A 12,286-nucleotide genomic window follows, 5' to 3' on the forward strand; every position below is an offset into this window, starting at 1 on the left:
CCCACAGTACAATGTGTCTTTCTCCCCATTATGTGGTTAGTTGAATTTGTAAAAAAAATTAAAAGAAAAAGGATAGTTTTTTACATCCACCCAAATATTTACAATTTCCAATGTACCTAATTTCTTCCTCAGATTTGAATTTCCATTTAGTATTACAACACTTCAACATGCAGAACTTCCTTTAGCATTTCCTGTGATGCAGAGCTAGTTGTGATGAATAAAATGTTTCTATTTCACCCTGAATTTTGAAGGATATATTACCTAGATACAGAATTCTGAGTTGACAGGGGTTTTCTGTTGTTTCTTTTTTCAGCATTTAAGATTTTGTTCCATTGTCACCTGTGTTCTACTGTTTGTGATGCAAAGTCAGCTGCCACTGGTACTATTGTTCCCTTGTAGTTAATATATTTTTTCCTGCAGCTATTTAAAAAATATTTTTCTTGGGGCGCCTGGGTGGCTCAGTCGGTTAAGCGTTCGACTTCAGCCCAGGTCGTGATCTCGCGGTCCGTGAGTTCGAGCCCCGCGTCAGGCTCTGTGCTGACAGCTCAGAGCGTGGAGCCTGTTTCAGATTCTGTGTCTCCCTCTCTCTGACCCTCCCCCATTCATGCTCTGTCTCTCTGTCTCAAAAATAAATAAACGTTAAAAAAAAATTTTTTTTTTAATATTTTTCTTACTTTTCAGCAGACTGCAGTATGGTCTTTTTGTAATTACCTTGCTTGGGGCTTGCTGAGTTTCTTGGATTTGTCACTTGGCATTTTTTAATAAGATTGGAGAAAATCCAGCTTAAAAGTAGAAAAAACTTGAATATCCATCAGCCTGGTGAGTGGATAAATAAAATGTGCTATATCCATATAATGGAATATTATTTGGCAATAAAAATAAATGAAGCACTGATATGTGCTATAACATGGATGAAACTTCAAAACATGTAAGTGAGGGGCACGTGGGTGGCTCAGTCGGTTAAGCATCCGACTTCGGCTCAGGTCATAATTTCTTATGAGTTCGAGCCCCATGTTCTGAACTGTCAGTGCAGAGCCTGGAGCCTGCTTTGGAATCTGTGACTCCCTCTCTGCCCCTCCCCGCTCGTGCTCTGTCTCTCTCAAAAAGTAAATAAACGTTAAAAAAAATTTTTTAAGAAAAAAAAAGAAAACGTGTAAGTGAAAGAAGCTAGTCACAAAAGACCATATGTATGATTCCATTTACATTAAATCTCTGAAAGGCAAATCTATAGAGATATAACATAAAGTAGATTATTGAGAGCCTAGGGCTGATGGGGATAGGGGGAATATAAGATGACTGCAATGGGTTGCAATGGAGAGTAATGAAATGCTCTAAAATTGATTATGGAGATAGGTGTATAACTGTGAATATGCTGGAAGCCAATAAATTGTACCTTTTATTTTATTTATTTATTTATTTATTTTGAGAGAGGAAAAGAGAGAAAGAGCATATGGGGAAGGGGCAGAGAGAAAGGGAAAGAAATCTTAAACAGGCTCCATACCCAGCACAGTCCATGAATTTGAGCCCCGCATTGGGCTCTATACCAACAGCTCAGAGCCTAGAGCCTACTTTAGATTCTGTGTCTCCCTCTCTCTCTCTGCCCCTCCCCCACTTGTACTCTCAAAAATAAAGTTAAAACATAAAGAAAATTTATTATTTTTTTAATAATTTTTTAAAATTTAATGTTTATTTATTTTGAGAGACAGAGAGAGAGAGATAGTACAAGCAGGGGAGAAGCAGACAGAAAGGGAGACACAGAATCTGAAGCAGGCTCCAGGCTCTGAGCTGTCAACACAGAGCCTGACGCAGGGCTAGAACTCACGAGCCGTAAGATCATGACCTGAGCCGAAGTCGGATGCTCAACCGACTGAGCCACGCAGGCACCCCCCCCCAAAATTAAAAAAAAAAACAAAAACATAGGCAGTAATCTCTTGACATCAGCTGTAGAAACATTTTTATAGATATATTCCCTTTGGCAAGAGAAACAAAAGCAAAATTAAACTATTAGGACTAAACCAAATAAAAAACTTTTGTACAACAAAGGAAACCATCAACAAAACAAAAAGAGAACACACTCAATGGGAGAATATATTTGCAAATGATATATCCAATAAGGGGTTAATATCCAAAATATATAAAGAATTCATACAATTTAACACTAAAAAAACCCAAATAATCCAATTAAAAATAGGCAGAAGACATGAACAGATATTTCTACAAAGAAGATATCCAGATGGCCAACAGACCCTCAAAAGATGCTCAACATCACTCATCATCAGGGAAATGCAAATCAAAACCACAATGAGATACCACCTCACACCTGTCAGAATGGTTGAAATCAACAACACAAGAAGCAAGAGGTGTTGGCAAGGATGTGGACAAAAAGGAACCCTTGTGCACTGTTGGTGGGAATTAAAACCAGTGCCATCATGGTGGAAAACAGTATGGAGGTTGCTCAAAAAACTAAAGATAGAATCACCATAAGATCCAGTAATTCCACTACTGGGTATTTACCCAGAGAAAATGAAAACACTAATTCAAGAAGACAAAAGCACCACTCTGTTTATTGCAGCATTATTTATTAATAGCCAGGATATGGAAGCAACTCAAGTATCCATCCATAGATGAATAGATAAAGAAAATATGGTACATATATACAATGCAATATTAGTCAGCCATAAAAAAGAATGAAATCTTGTCATCTGCAACACATGGGTGGAGCTAGAGAGTATAATGCTAAGTGAAATAAGTCAGAGAAAGACAAATACCATATGATTTTACTAATATGTGAATTAAAAAACAAACAAACAAATAAGAAAAGAAACGAACAAAAAAACCAGACTAATATACAGAGAACAAACCGGTAGTTAGTTGCCAGAGGGGAAGTGGATTAGGGGATGGGTTAAAATAGGTGAAGGGGATTAAGGGCAGTGAGTAATGTACAGAATTGTTAAATCACTCTATTTTACACCTGAAATTAATATAGCATATGATTAATATGTTAATCATACTGAAATTTTTTAAATAAATAAATAAATAGATAGATTTTTAAATGGCACATGACTGAATTCTCATAGTTAGGTAAAACGAAGTCATAAAAATGGTAGTTTTCTTTTAAATAAGGCTTTATAGCTAACAACTGTTTAACATCTATTATCTCAAGTGATTTTTTTCACAACTCTGAGGTAGTCAGTGTAGGTAGTGTTATCTCCATTTTGCAGATCAGAGAAGTGAGGCTCAAAGATACACTTTTAGTCCAAGTTAACACATATAATTCATTCCACCAGGAATTTTAAAGTTGGTTTTTTTTGTGTTTGGTTTTTTTTTTTTTTTTTTTTTGAGAGAGAGAGAGTGTGCATGCACGCAAGTTGGGGAGGGGCAGAGAGACAGAGATAAAGAATCCCAAGCTCTGTGCTGTCAGCACAGAGGGGCTCTATCTCATGACCTGTGAGATCATGACCTGAGCTAAGATCAAGAGTTGGATGCTTAACTGACTGAGCCACCCAGGCACCCCCACCAGGGTTTTAATTGTAAATCTAGTATCCTTCTATATTATGCTGAAAGGACTAATTCTCCGTCTCCCTTTTCTCTTCATTCGTTTTTTCTAGTGCAGAACTTCCTTTCTCCTTTTTCATTGATATATTAAATATCAGAGAGCAAAAATAGAGTCAAATGGCAAGTAGAAATATAATCACTTTCTTTAACTCTGATTCCTGAGGAAATTGAGAGTTGGGAGAACTACCTAATGGGGGCAAATTTATGGCATTGTTTTCCCCAAATAATTCTATGGTTACTTCCTTTTAGACAAACCAACCCATGAGCAGAGAATAATTTTTAATATCTACTGTATAAAGTCTAATTGTATTTATTGGAAATGCATATGCATTAAAAGTCTCTGATGTGTTCTGCTTAGTTGTCAGGTCCAGTAACTACTTTTATTCCATATAGTTTTCTGTACTAAGGGTTTTGTCTAATTAAGTATGATGTCCTTAATCATTCATTAATATGGACTGATCTTTGGAAAGATCTCTATTTCTGAAAACAACTTAAGGTGAATCTTTTTATGTCTGTGTATCCTCACAGCAGTCCCCACATTAATTTCTCTACTCCAAGGCAGAGTGGGATAAATAACTATTACCTGAACTTTAGGAAGTAAAAGACGAAGGATTAAGAGGCACAGGCAAAAAACAGATATTGAGTTTCGGATTCAAACCTAAAGTTTGACTTATGATAGTATGGTACAAAGAACCCCAAACTAGGAGTTAAAAGACATGAGTGTTAATCTTGATTCCACCACTTGGTTATCTGTGTAATTTTGAATAAGTCATCTTTACCTCTGATTATCCTTTTCCTCATCTTTACAATGGACTGAAAATACATTTGTAAAATATCTTGCCTCTTATTTCCCAAGCTTATGGTGAGGGTCAAATGACATAACATCTATGAAACTATAAAGCCCTATGCAAATATAAAGTAATACATGCATGTGTGTGTGTGTGTGTGTGTGTCCTCAGCTACTTTCCAATATAATTTGAGTTTGATATTTGATGGTCAAATTCAAGCTACTCAACAATTATTTTAAGTAAGTCACAGTATTTGAGTAAGTCATAGTCTCTAACTTGTAGGAATTCATAGTTAAGAGAGGACACAAACATTAAAAATAAATAATCATATAATAAAGGAATAAGGTAATAGAGGTATATACTAAATTCTTTTACAGACCAACACAAAGGTAAATTAATCTTATGTGAGGGCAAAGGGACAGATGTCAGACAGGAGATAACAACTAGGCTTAAAGGAAGAGCTTGAGTTGCTAGAATTTTATCTAGATACATGGGGTTCACAATAAAACACACACAAAAAAACCACAAGATCCGCGTTATAACTGGCTCTGCCTTCAATAATTAAAACTAGTACTTGATCTCTTTAGACTTCTCTTACCACAAGTCTAAAATAAAATGTTTACCTAAGATAAATTCCTAAGTCTTTCCAGCTCTAAAATTATATGATTCTATGAGTCAAACTCTGGCCATTGTACAGATATCAAGAAAGAGAATTCAAGAAAGTAATAAAATGGTCACAACGATTAAAAAAGGACATTTCCCACTAACTACTTTTTCTTGGAATTCAAAAGCCTGAGAATGATATTTATCTCTACCTAGAATAAGCTCTAACACAGTGAAGAGAGGAAATTGGAATGATAACAAGAAGCTGAGAACCAAACAATGCATGTGGATAGCAGGAAGTTAAGCATTCAGTTTAGCAAAGATGTTGCTTAGACGACTAAGGACATAGGCAGTAGATGAGAAGTTACAATGTTTTTATTCCTATATACTAAAAAAAAAACTTGGAATAAAATCATAACCAGATATTAAAATGTACTCTTCCATAAAATGAGGTAGTTGTCTGTTTGAAGTTTTGCCTTGTTAAACAGCTTCAGAAAAAACTATTTGTATAAAAGGTCTGTTTAAGAATTATAAAGAAAGGATCAGAAACCTAAATATACACAACTGAATTGGTTTCAGGAATGGTACCAAAGGTGAACATTGTCAAGTAATATACTTCACCAAACATTTATTAAACTATGTTTAAAAGTTCTGGTTGTTGCAAAGCATAGTCCCAGTACTCAAGGGGTTCACTGACCTACTATCAAGACTTTAAGGAAGAAAAAATAGTAACTCTTACCCATCAATCATACTTTCAGGAGGGTGTTTTTCATCACTTGATGTAGCTAAAATCACTTCTGCCCCCTCAGAGCTCAAGCACAGGTCATTTTTTCTCATCTTAAAGTGTTTAATCTGCAAATAAAACAATAATAAAAATAGTAAATTCTTGATTCTCTGAACTTGATCTGCGAAAAGGAAGACAGAGAAAGCCTGTTGCCTAGCACACAGCTTAACAACCAAGCTATTCAACAAGTGAAAGGGACTCTAACGTTTATTTACATAAGTAAACTCCTAACCTCTCCCAGCAGTAATCTGTAAGAAAATGATTATTTCTACTACTCTAACTCCACAAAACAAGACTCTGACTACTCTGACATCATTTCTCTGATTCTAAAATTAAAAGTCCTCAGTAATGATATAGAACCAATTAACAAGCTAAAGTGGCATGAATTAATGGGTAACTTTTTAAATATTTTATTCTCAAATTAGTTAACATACAGTGTGGTCTTGGCTTCAGGAGTAGAATCCAGTGATTCATACTTATATGTAACACCCAATCTCATCCCAGCAAGTGCCCTCCTTAATGCCCATCACGCATTTTCCCCATCCCCATCAACCCTCAGTTTGTTCTCTGTATTAAGGGTTTCTTCTGGTTTGCCCCCCTCTCTGTTTTTATCTTATTTTTCCTACCCTTCCCTTATGATCACCTGTCAAGTTTCTCAAATTCCACATGAGTGAAATCATGTGATACCTGTCTTTCTTCAACTGACTTATTTTACTCAGCATAATACCCTCCAGTTCTATCCATGTTGTTGCAAATGCCAAGATTTCATTCTTTTTCACTGAATTACTGAGTAAATTTAAAAAATTATTTATATTGTTATATTTCTGAAATTTCTTTTTTTAATTTTTTAAGTTTATTTATTTTGAGATAGAGACAGAGAGAGTGAGTGGGGGAGGGGCAGAGAGAGAGAGAGAGAGACAGAGAGAGAATCCCAAGCAGGCTCCGCACTGACAGTGCGGAGCCTGACATGAGGCTCAAACCCATGAACCATGAGATCATGACCTGAGCTGAAACCAAGACACTTAACCAGCTGAGCCACCCAGCTGGTGCCCCATATTTCTGAAATTAAAAAAAATATGGAACATGGGGCGCCTGGGTGTCTCAGTCAGTTAAGCATCCGACTTCGGCTCAGGACATGAGTGTGCGGTTTTTGAGTTCCAGCCTCGCATCAGGCTCTGTGCTGACAGCTCAGAGCCTGGAGCCTGCTTCAGATTCTGTGTCTCCCCCTCTTTCGGACCCCCCCCCCATGTTCATACTCTGTCTCTCAATAATAAATAAAAATGTTAAAAACATTTTTTTAAAAAAATCTGGAACATAAAAGCAGATTTTTTGTGACTGTTTACCCATACATTTATCAACTGAAAATAGCAAACTACATTATTCACAACTTGAAAGGTATCTTACCATCATTATTGTTTTGATGCAGAATATAAAATAAGAGAGAAGACAAGCTTTTGCTTATTTTTAAATTCTACATCAGTCACTTGGGTCATGGGTTTCAAGACATTTCTATTGTATGGTAATATTTTAAGTTTAATAAAAGTATCCTGAAAAGATATCATTGAGCTCTACTATGGATCCTGGTAGATAAGACAGAAGATGAGAAAAGATTCTATCAGATCTCACTCACCTTTCTCCTTGATCTGGTCGTGACAGGGCACAAACCAATATGTAGATGCAAAGTGACTATGAAGCTGAATCTATAAAGAATTAAAAGACAAAGAGTGTTTGGAAAAAGGAGAAAAGCTTCCAATACCCTTCATACTCCGGCCTCAGTCTGATTTTTTCAAAAAGTGAAACTGTTTCAAATAAATAATCAACAAATTACAGAGAATATCACATATGTTAAATAACTATGTACCCGCTGTCCAGATTTAATAAATATTAACATTTTTGCCCATTTCTTTCCTTGCCCAAAGGTAACAGCTATTGTCAAGTGGATAAATACGCCTCCTTACTATGTTTTTATACTTTTACCATATATGTATCCATAAATGACATGCACTGTTCTTTTAAAACTTAAATGCTCGCTCTCTCTCTCTCTCTCTCTCTCTCTATATATATATATATATCCTTAGGCTATCCGCTTTTTTCATTCAAGTTTTTAATCGTGTTGATATATATATAAATCTACTTTATTCACTTCAACTGCTGTCAGGTCTTTCTCTATTTCTCTAATGATGAATATTTGGGTAAGTTTCCAATTTTTTGCTATTATACACAAATTTGAAATGAGTATCTTTGTGTATGTATCCTTAGCACATGTGGGAGAAAGTCTTTATGATAAAAGTCTCTTTACAGAAGTAAAATGGCAGAAACTTAAAATCAGCATATCTTCAAGTCAATAATTGATCAACTAGATGTCTAAATTTTAACAATTTACACTACCATCAACAATGTATGAGAGTTTCTGCTTCCTCATATTCTCACCAATTTGGTATTGTTAGATATTTTGGCTTTAGCCAATCTCATCGGTGTGAAATGATATCTCAATAAGGTTATAATTCATATTTGTATAATTATTAGTGAGGTTGAATACTGTTTCATATGATCATGAGCCATTCAGACCTCCTTCCGTTATTTGCTCTTCCTTATCCTTTGTTCATTTTTCTATTGTGTTGCTTTTTAAAACTTTTGTCGTCCTTTGCTCTTCAATTTATGGGGATTTTTAAAATAAAAAATTCTGGATACAAATCCTTTGTTATATTTGTTGCAAATATCTTCTACTCTGCAGCTTGATTTTTCTTTTTAACTTTGTGTGTGTGTGTGTGTGTGTGTGTGTGTGTAAGAGTTTTCCCACCCCCACTTTTTATTGCTTAACTATAACATATAAACAGAAGAGAACACAAATCAGAAGTATGTAGAGCAATAAATTTTCACAAAGTTAACACACCCAGGTAACCAACACCCAGGTAAAGAAGTAGAATATTATCAGCACTTCAGAAGTCCTCTGCATGCCCCCTCCCAGTCACTACCCTTCCCACCTTTCCAAGGTTAAGTATGGTCCTTATTTCTTACATTAATTTTGACTGAGATTCATATACATAGACTCATACAGTTTGTACTCATTTGTATCCGGCTTCTTTCATCATTGTTTTTGACACTTACCCATATCACTGTGTCATAGACTTGAAGTGCAACTAAGTAAAGATGCAATCCAGCCCCAACCCAGCTCAACCTCTAATAAAATCAAAGAAATAGTCCCCCAAGTGGAGCTTCACAGGAAGTTTGGTATGAACTGAAAAGCAAAGAAAGATTTCTGTGACCTTGGGTACTTAGATCCCAAAGCCCTGATGGAGGGGACTGATCTGAATTCAGAGGTAAACTGAATATCTGAAATTAGAGGTAAACTGAACTATTTATTTTTATTTTTTTAAGTTTATTTCTTTATTTTGAGAGAGACAGAGACAGTGTAAGCAAGGGAGCAGAGAGAGAGAGGGAGGGAGAGAGAGAGACAGAGAGAGAGAATCCCAAGCAGGCTCCACACTGTCAGCACAGAGCCCGATGTGGGGCCTGAACTCATGAAATTGTGAGATCATGACCTGAGCCGAAACCGAGAGTCAGACGTTTAACCAACTGAGCTACCGAGGCACACCTGTAAACTGAAACTATTTAAATAAAACTACAACTCAGTCCAATCCTGAGGTGGACTAAAGTGATCTGCCCCTTATCCTGGCTGCTGCGCAAAGAAAATTGTCTCTCTGGGAAAAAGCATTATCTACTTCAGGGTCTATTGTTCTTTTAAACACAACATCCAATATATAAAATCACTTCAGCGGATCTATAGATGACCCAAGTGCTGGAATTACCTAAGATAGCTATTATAAATCTGTTAGATAATTTAGTGAAAAGATGGACAAGGGAATTTTAGCAGAGAAATGGAAACTAAAGAAAAACAAAATGAAAATTCCAGAACTGAAAAGCATAGTATCTCAAATAAAGAATTCATTAGATAGGCTTAGCAACAGATTGGATCCAACATAATAATGGGTCAGTGAACTTAAAGACAGGTCAACAGAAATGATCCAAAATGAAATACAGAGAAAAAATGAAATACAATAAAGCATCAGATACTTGTGAGACATTATCAAACTATTCTGAAATACATGTAATTGGAGTCCCAGAAGGAGAGGAAAAACAATACTATAGAAGAAAAATCTGAGATGTGGCTGAAAATTTTCCAAAATCTATGAAAGGCATAAACCGAAGATCCAAGAAGCTCTTGAATCCTAAGTTGGATAAACACAACAAAGAAAACCCCACCTAGAGGCATCTTTATTGCTGAAAATTAAAGAAAAGATAAAAAACTAGTAGCAGCTAAAGCAAAAAAAAAAAAAACACACATTACATTTGGGAGAACAAGAATAAAAACTGACTTCTCATCAGAAACAATAGAGACCAAATGACAATGAAATGACATCTTTAAAGTGCTAACAGAAAAAATATAGAATTCTATATCCACCAAAAACATCCTTCAAAAGTGAAGGCAAAATAAAGGCATTTTTAGGCAAACAAAAGCTGAAAGAATTTGTTATCAGTAGACCCACACTACAAAAAATATTAAAGGAAGTGCTGTGGGCCAAAGGGAAAGGATTTCAGGTTGAATCCTGGATGAGTGGGAAGGAAGAGCATTGGAAATAGTACATATATGACTAACTTAAAAGACTATTTAAAATTTTTCTTTACCGGGCTAGTATCCAAAATCTATAAAGAACTCCCCAAACTCCACACCCGAAAAACAAATAACCCAGTGAAGAAATGGGCAGAAAACATGAATAGACACTTCTCTAAAGAAGACATCCAGATGGCCAACAGGCACATGGAAAGATGCTCAACATCACTCCTCATCAGGGAAAAACAAATCAAAACCACACTGAGATATCACCTCACGCCAGTCAGAGTGGCCAAAATGAGCAAATCAGACTACAGATGCTGGCGAGGATGTGGAAAAACGGGAACCCTCTTGTACTGTTGGTGGGAATGCAAACTGGTGCAAACTGGAAAACAGTGTGGAGGTTCCTCAAAAAATTAAAAATAGACCTACCCTATGACCCAGCAATAGCACTGCTAGGAATTTACCCAAGGGATACAGGAGTGCTGATGCATAGGGGCACTTGTACCCCAATGTTTATAGCAGCACTTTCAACAATAGCCAAATTATGGAAAGAGCCTAAATGTCCATCAACTGATGAATGGATAAAGAAATTGTGGTTTATATACACAATGGAATACTACATGGCAATGACCAAGAGTGAAATATGGCCTTTTGTAGCAACGTGGATGGAACTGGAGAGTGTTATGCTAAGTAAAATAAGTCGTACAGAGAAAGACAGATACCATATGTTTTCACTCTTATGTGGATCCTGAGAAACTTAACAGAAGACCAGGGGGGAGGAGGAGGAAAAAAAAAAGTTAGAGAGGGAGAGAGCCAAACCATAAGAGACTCTTAAAAACTGAGAATAAACTGAGGGTTGATGGGGGGTTGGAGGGAGGGGTGGGTGGGTGATGGGCACTGAGGAGGGCACCTTTTGGGATGAGCACTGGGTGTTGTATGGAAGCCCATTTGACAATAAATTTCATATTAAAAATAAATAAATAAAAATTAAAAAAATAAAAAAATATAAAATTTTTCTTTACAAAACTATTGACAATTTAAAAAATAGCAATGAATGATAGGGATTTAACAGATAGAAATAACAAATACAATAATAATACAAAAGGCAAAAGAAGGATAAATGAGACTATTCTTCATAGAGTCCTTGTCAGGTTCTTGAACATTAAGTGATATAATATTGATTCAAAGTAGATTAGGATGTTAAAGATGAATGTTGTAATCCTAGGATTAGAATTAATTCACCACTAAAAGTCACAAAACAAAAAATTATAGGAAGAAGGCCAATAGAAAAGAAAAAAAATGGATTTCATAAAAATACCTGTTTAATCTGAAAGAAAGCCAACAAGGAGAAGAATCAATAAATAAAAAATAAATGGCAAGAAGATAGTTTTAAACATAAATACACTGATTATTCCATTAAATGTTAATAAACTAAACACTACATTATCAGACTGAATTTTAAAAACCCCAATAGATGGGGTGCCTGGGTGACTCAGTCAGTTGAGGGTCTGACTTCGGCTCAGGTCATGATCTCACGGTTTGTGAGTTCAAGCCCTGTATTGGGATTGCTGCTGTCAGTGCAGAGCCCCCTTCGGATACTGTGTCTCCACCCCCCTCTCAAAAATAAACATTAAAAAAAACCCAGCAGATACGCTTTTCAGGAGATGCTCTAAATATAAGGATAGAGGGAAAGTAAAAGGATAGAATAACAAGTCTTGATATCTGATAAAGTAAATTCTTCTACTTAATTTTCAAAACTGGTTTGGGTCTATGCTTTGTACCTTAATTATAAGAAAGATTTTTTTAAGCTACAGAAAAATATTTTTTGAGATGTTGACTGCAATTCAATTCCATTTATAGATTAATTTGGAGAGAATATCATGTTTATGATAATGAGTCTTCAAATCCATGGATCCAGCATCTCTCTTCATTTAAGACTCC

The 12,286-nt window shown here is 35.7% G+C and overlaps 1 protein-coding gene across 4 annotated transcripts in view; it reads right to left on the minus strand.

The window, feature by feature from the left end:
- The window catches only part of HSPB11 (heat shock protein family B (small) member 11), a 31,794-nt gene that overhangs the window by 14,700 nt on the left and 4,808 nt on the right, over nt 1–12,286 (minus strand). For 3 of the 4 annotated variants that reach the window (XM_042951449.1, XM_042951447.1, XM_042951446.1), the window contains 2 exons: nt 7,361–7,430; nt 5,686–5,798 (listed from right to left, as the gene is read on the minus strand). In XM_042951449.1, the coding sequence (XP_042807383.1) occupies nt 5,686–5,783 (98 nt within the window). In that variant the 5' untranslated portion in view covers nt 5,784–5,798; nt 7,361–7,430. Of the gene's footprint in view, nt 1–5,685; nt 5,799–7,360; nt 7,431–8,838; nt 8,969–12,286 lie in introns of all 4 variants that reach the window. The other variant, XM_042951448.1, reaches the window with a different exon arrangement.

This window comes from Panthera leo, chromosome C1 (genome assembly GCF_018350215.1).
Source record: "Panthera leo isolate Ple1 chromosome C1, P.leo_Ple1_pat1.1, whole genome shotgun sequence".
Classification (NCBI taxonomy): Eukaryota; Metazoa; Chordata; class Mammalia; order Carnivora; family Felidae; genus Panthera; species Panthera leo.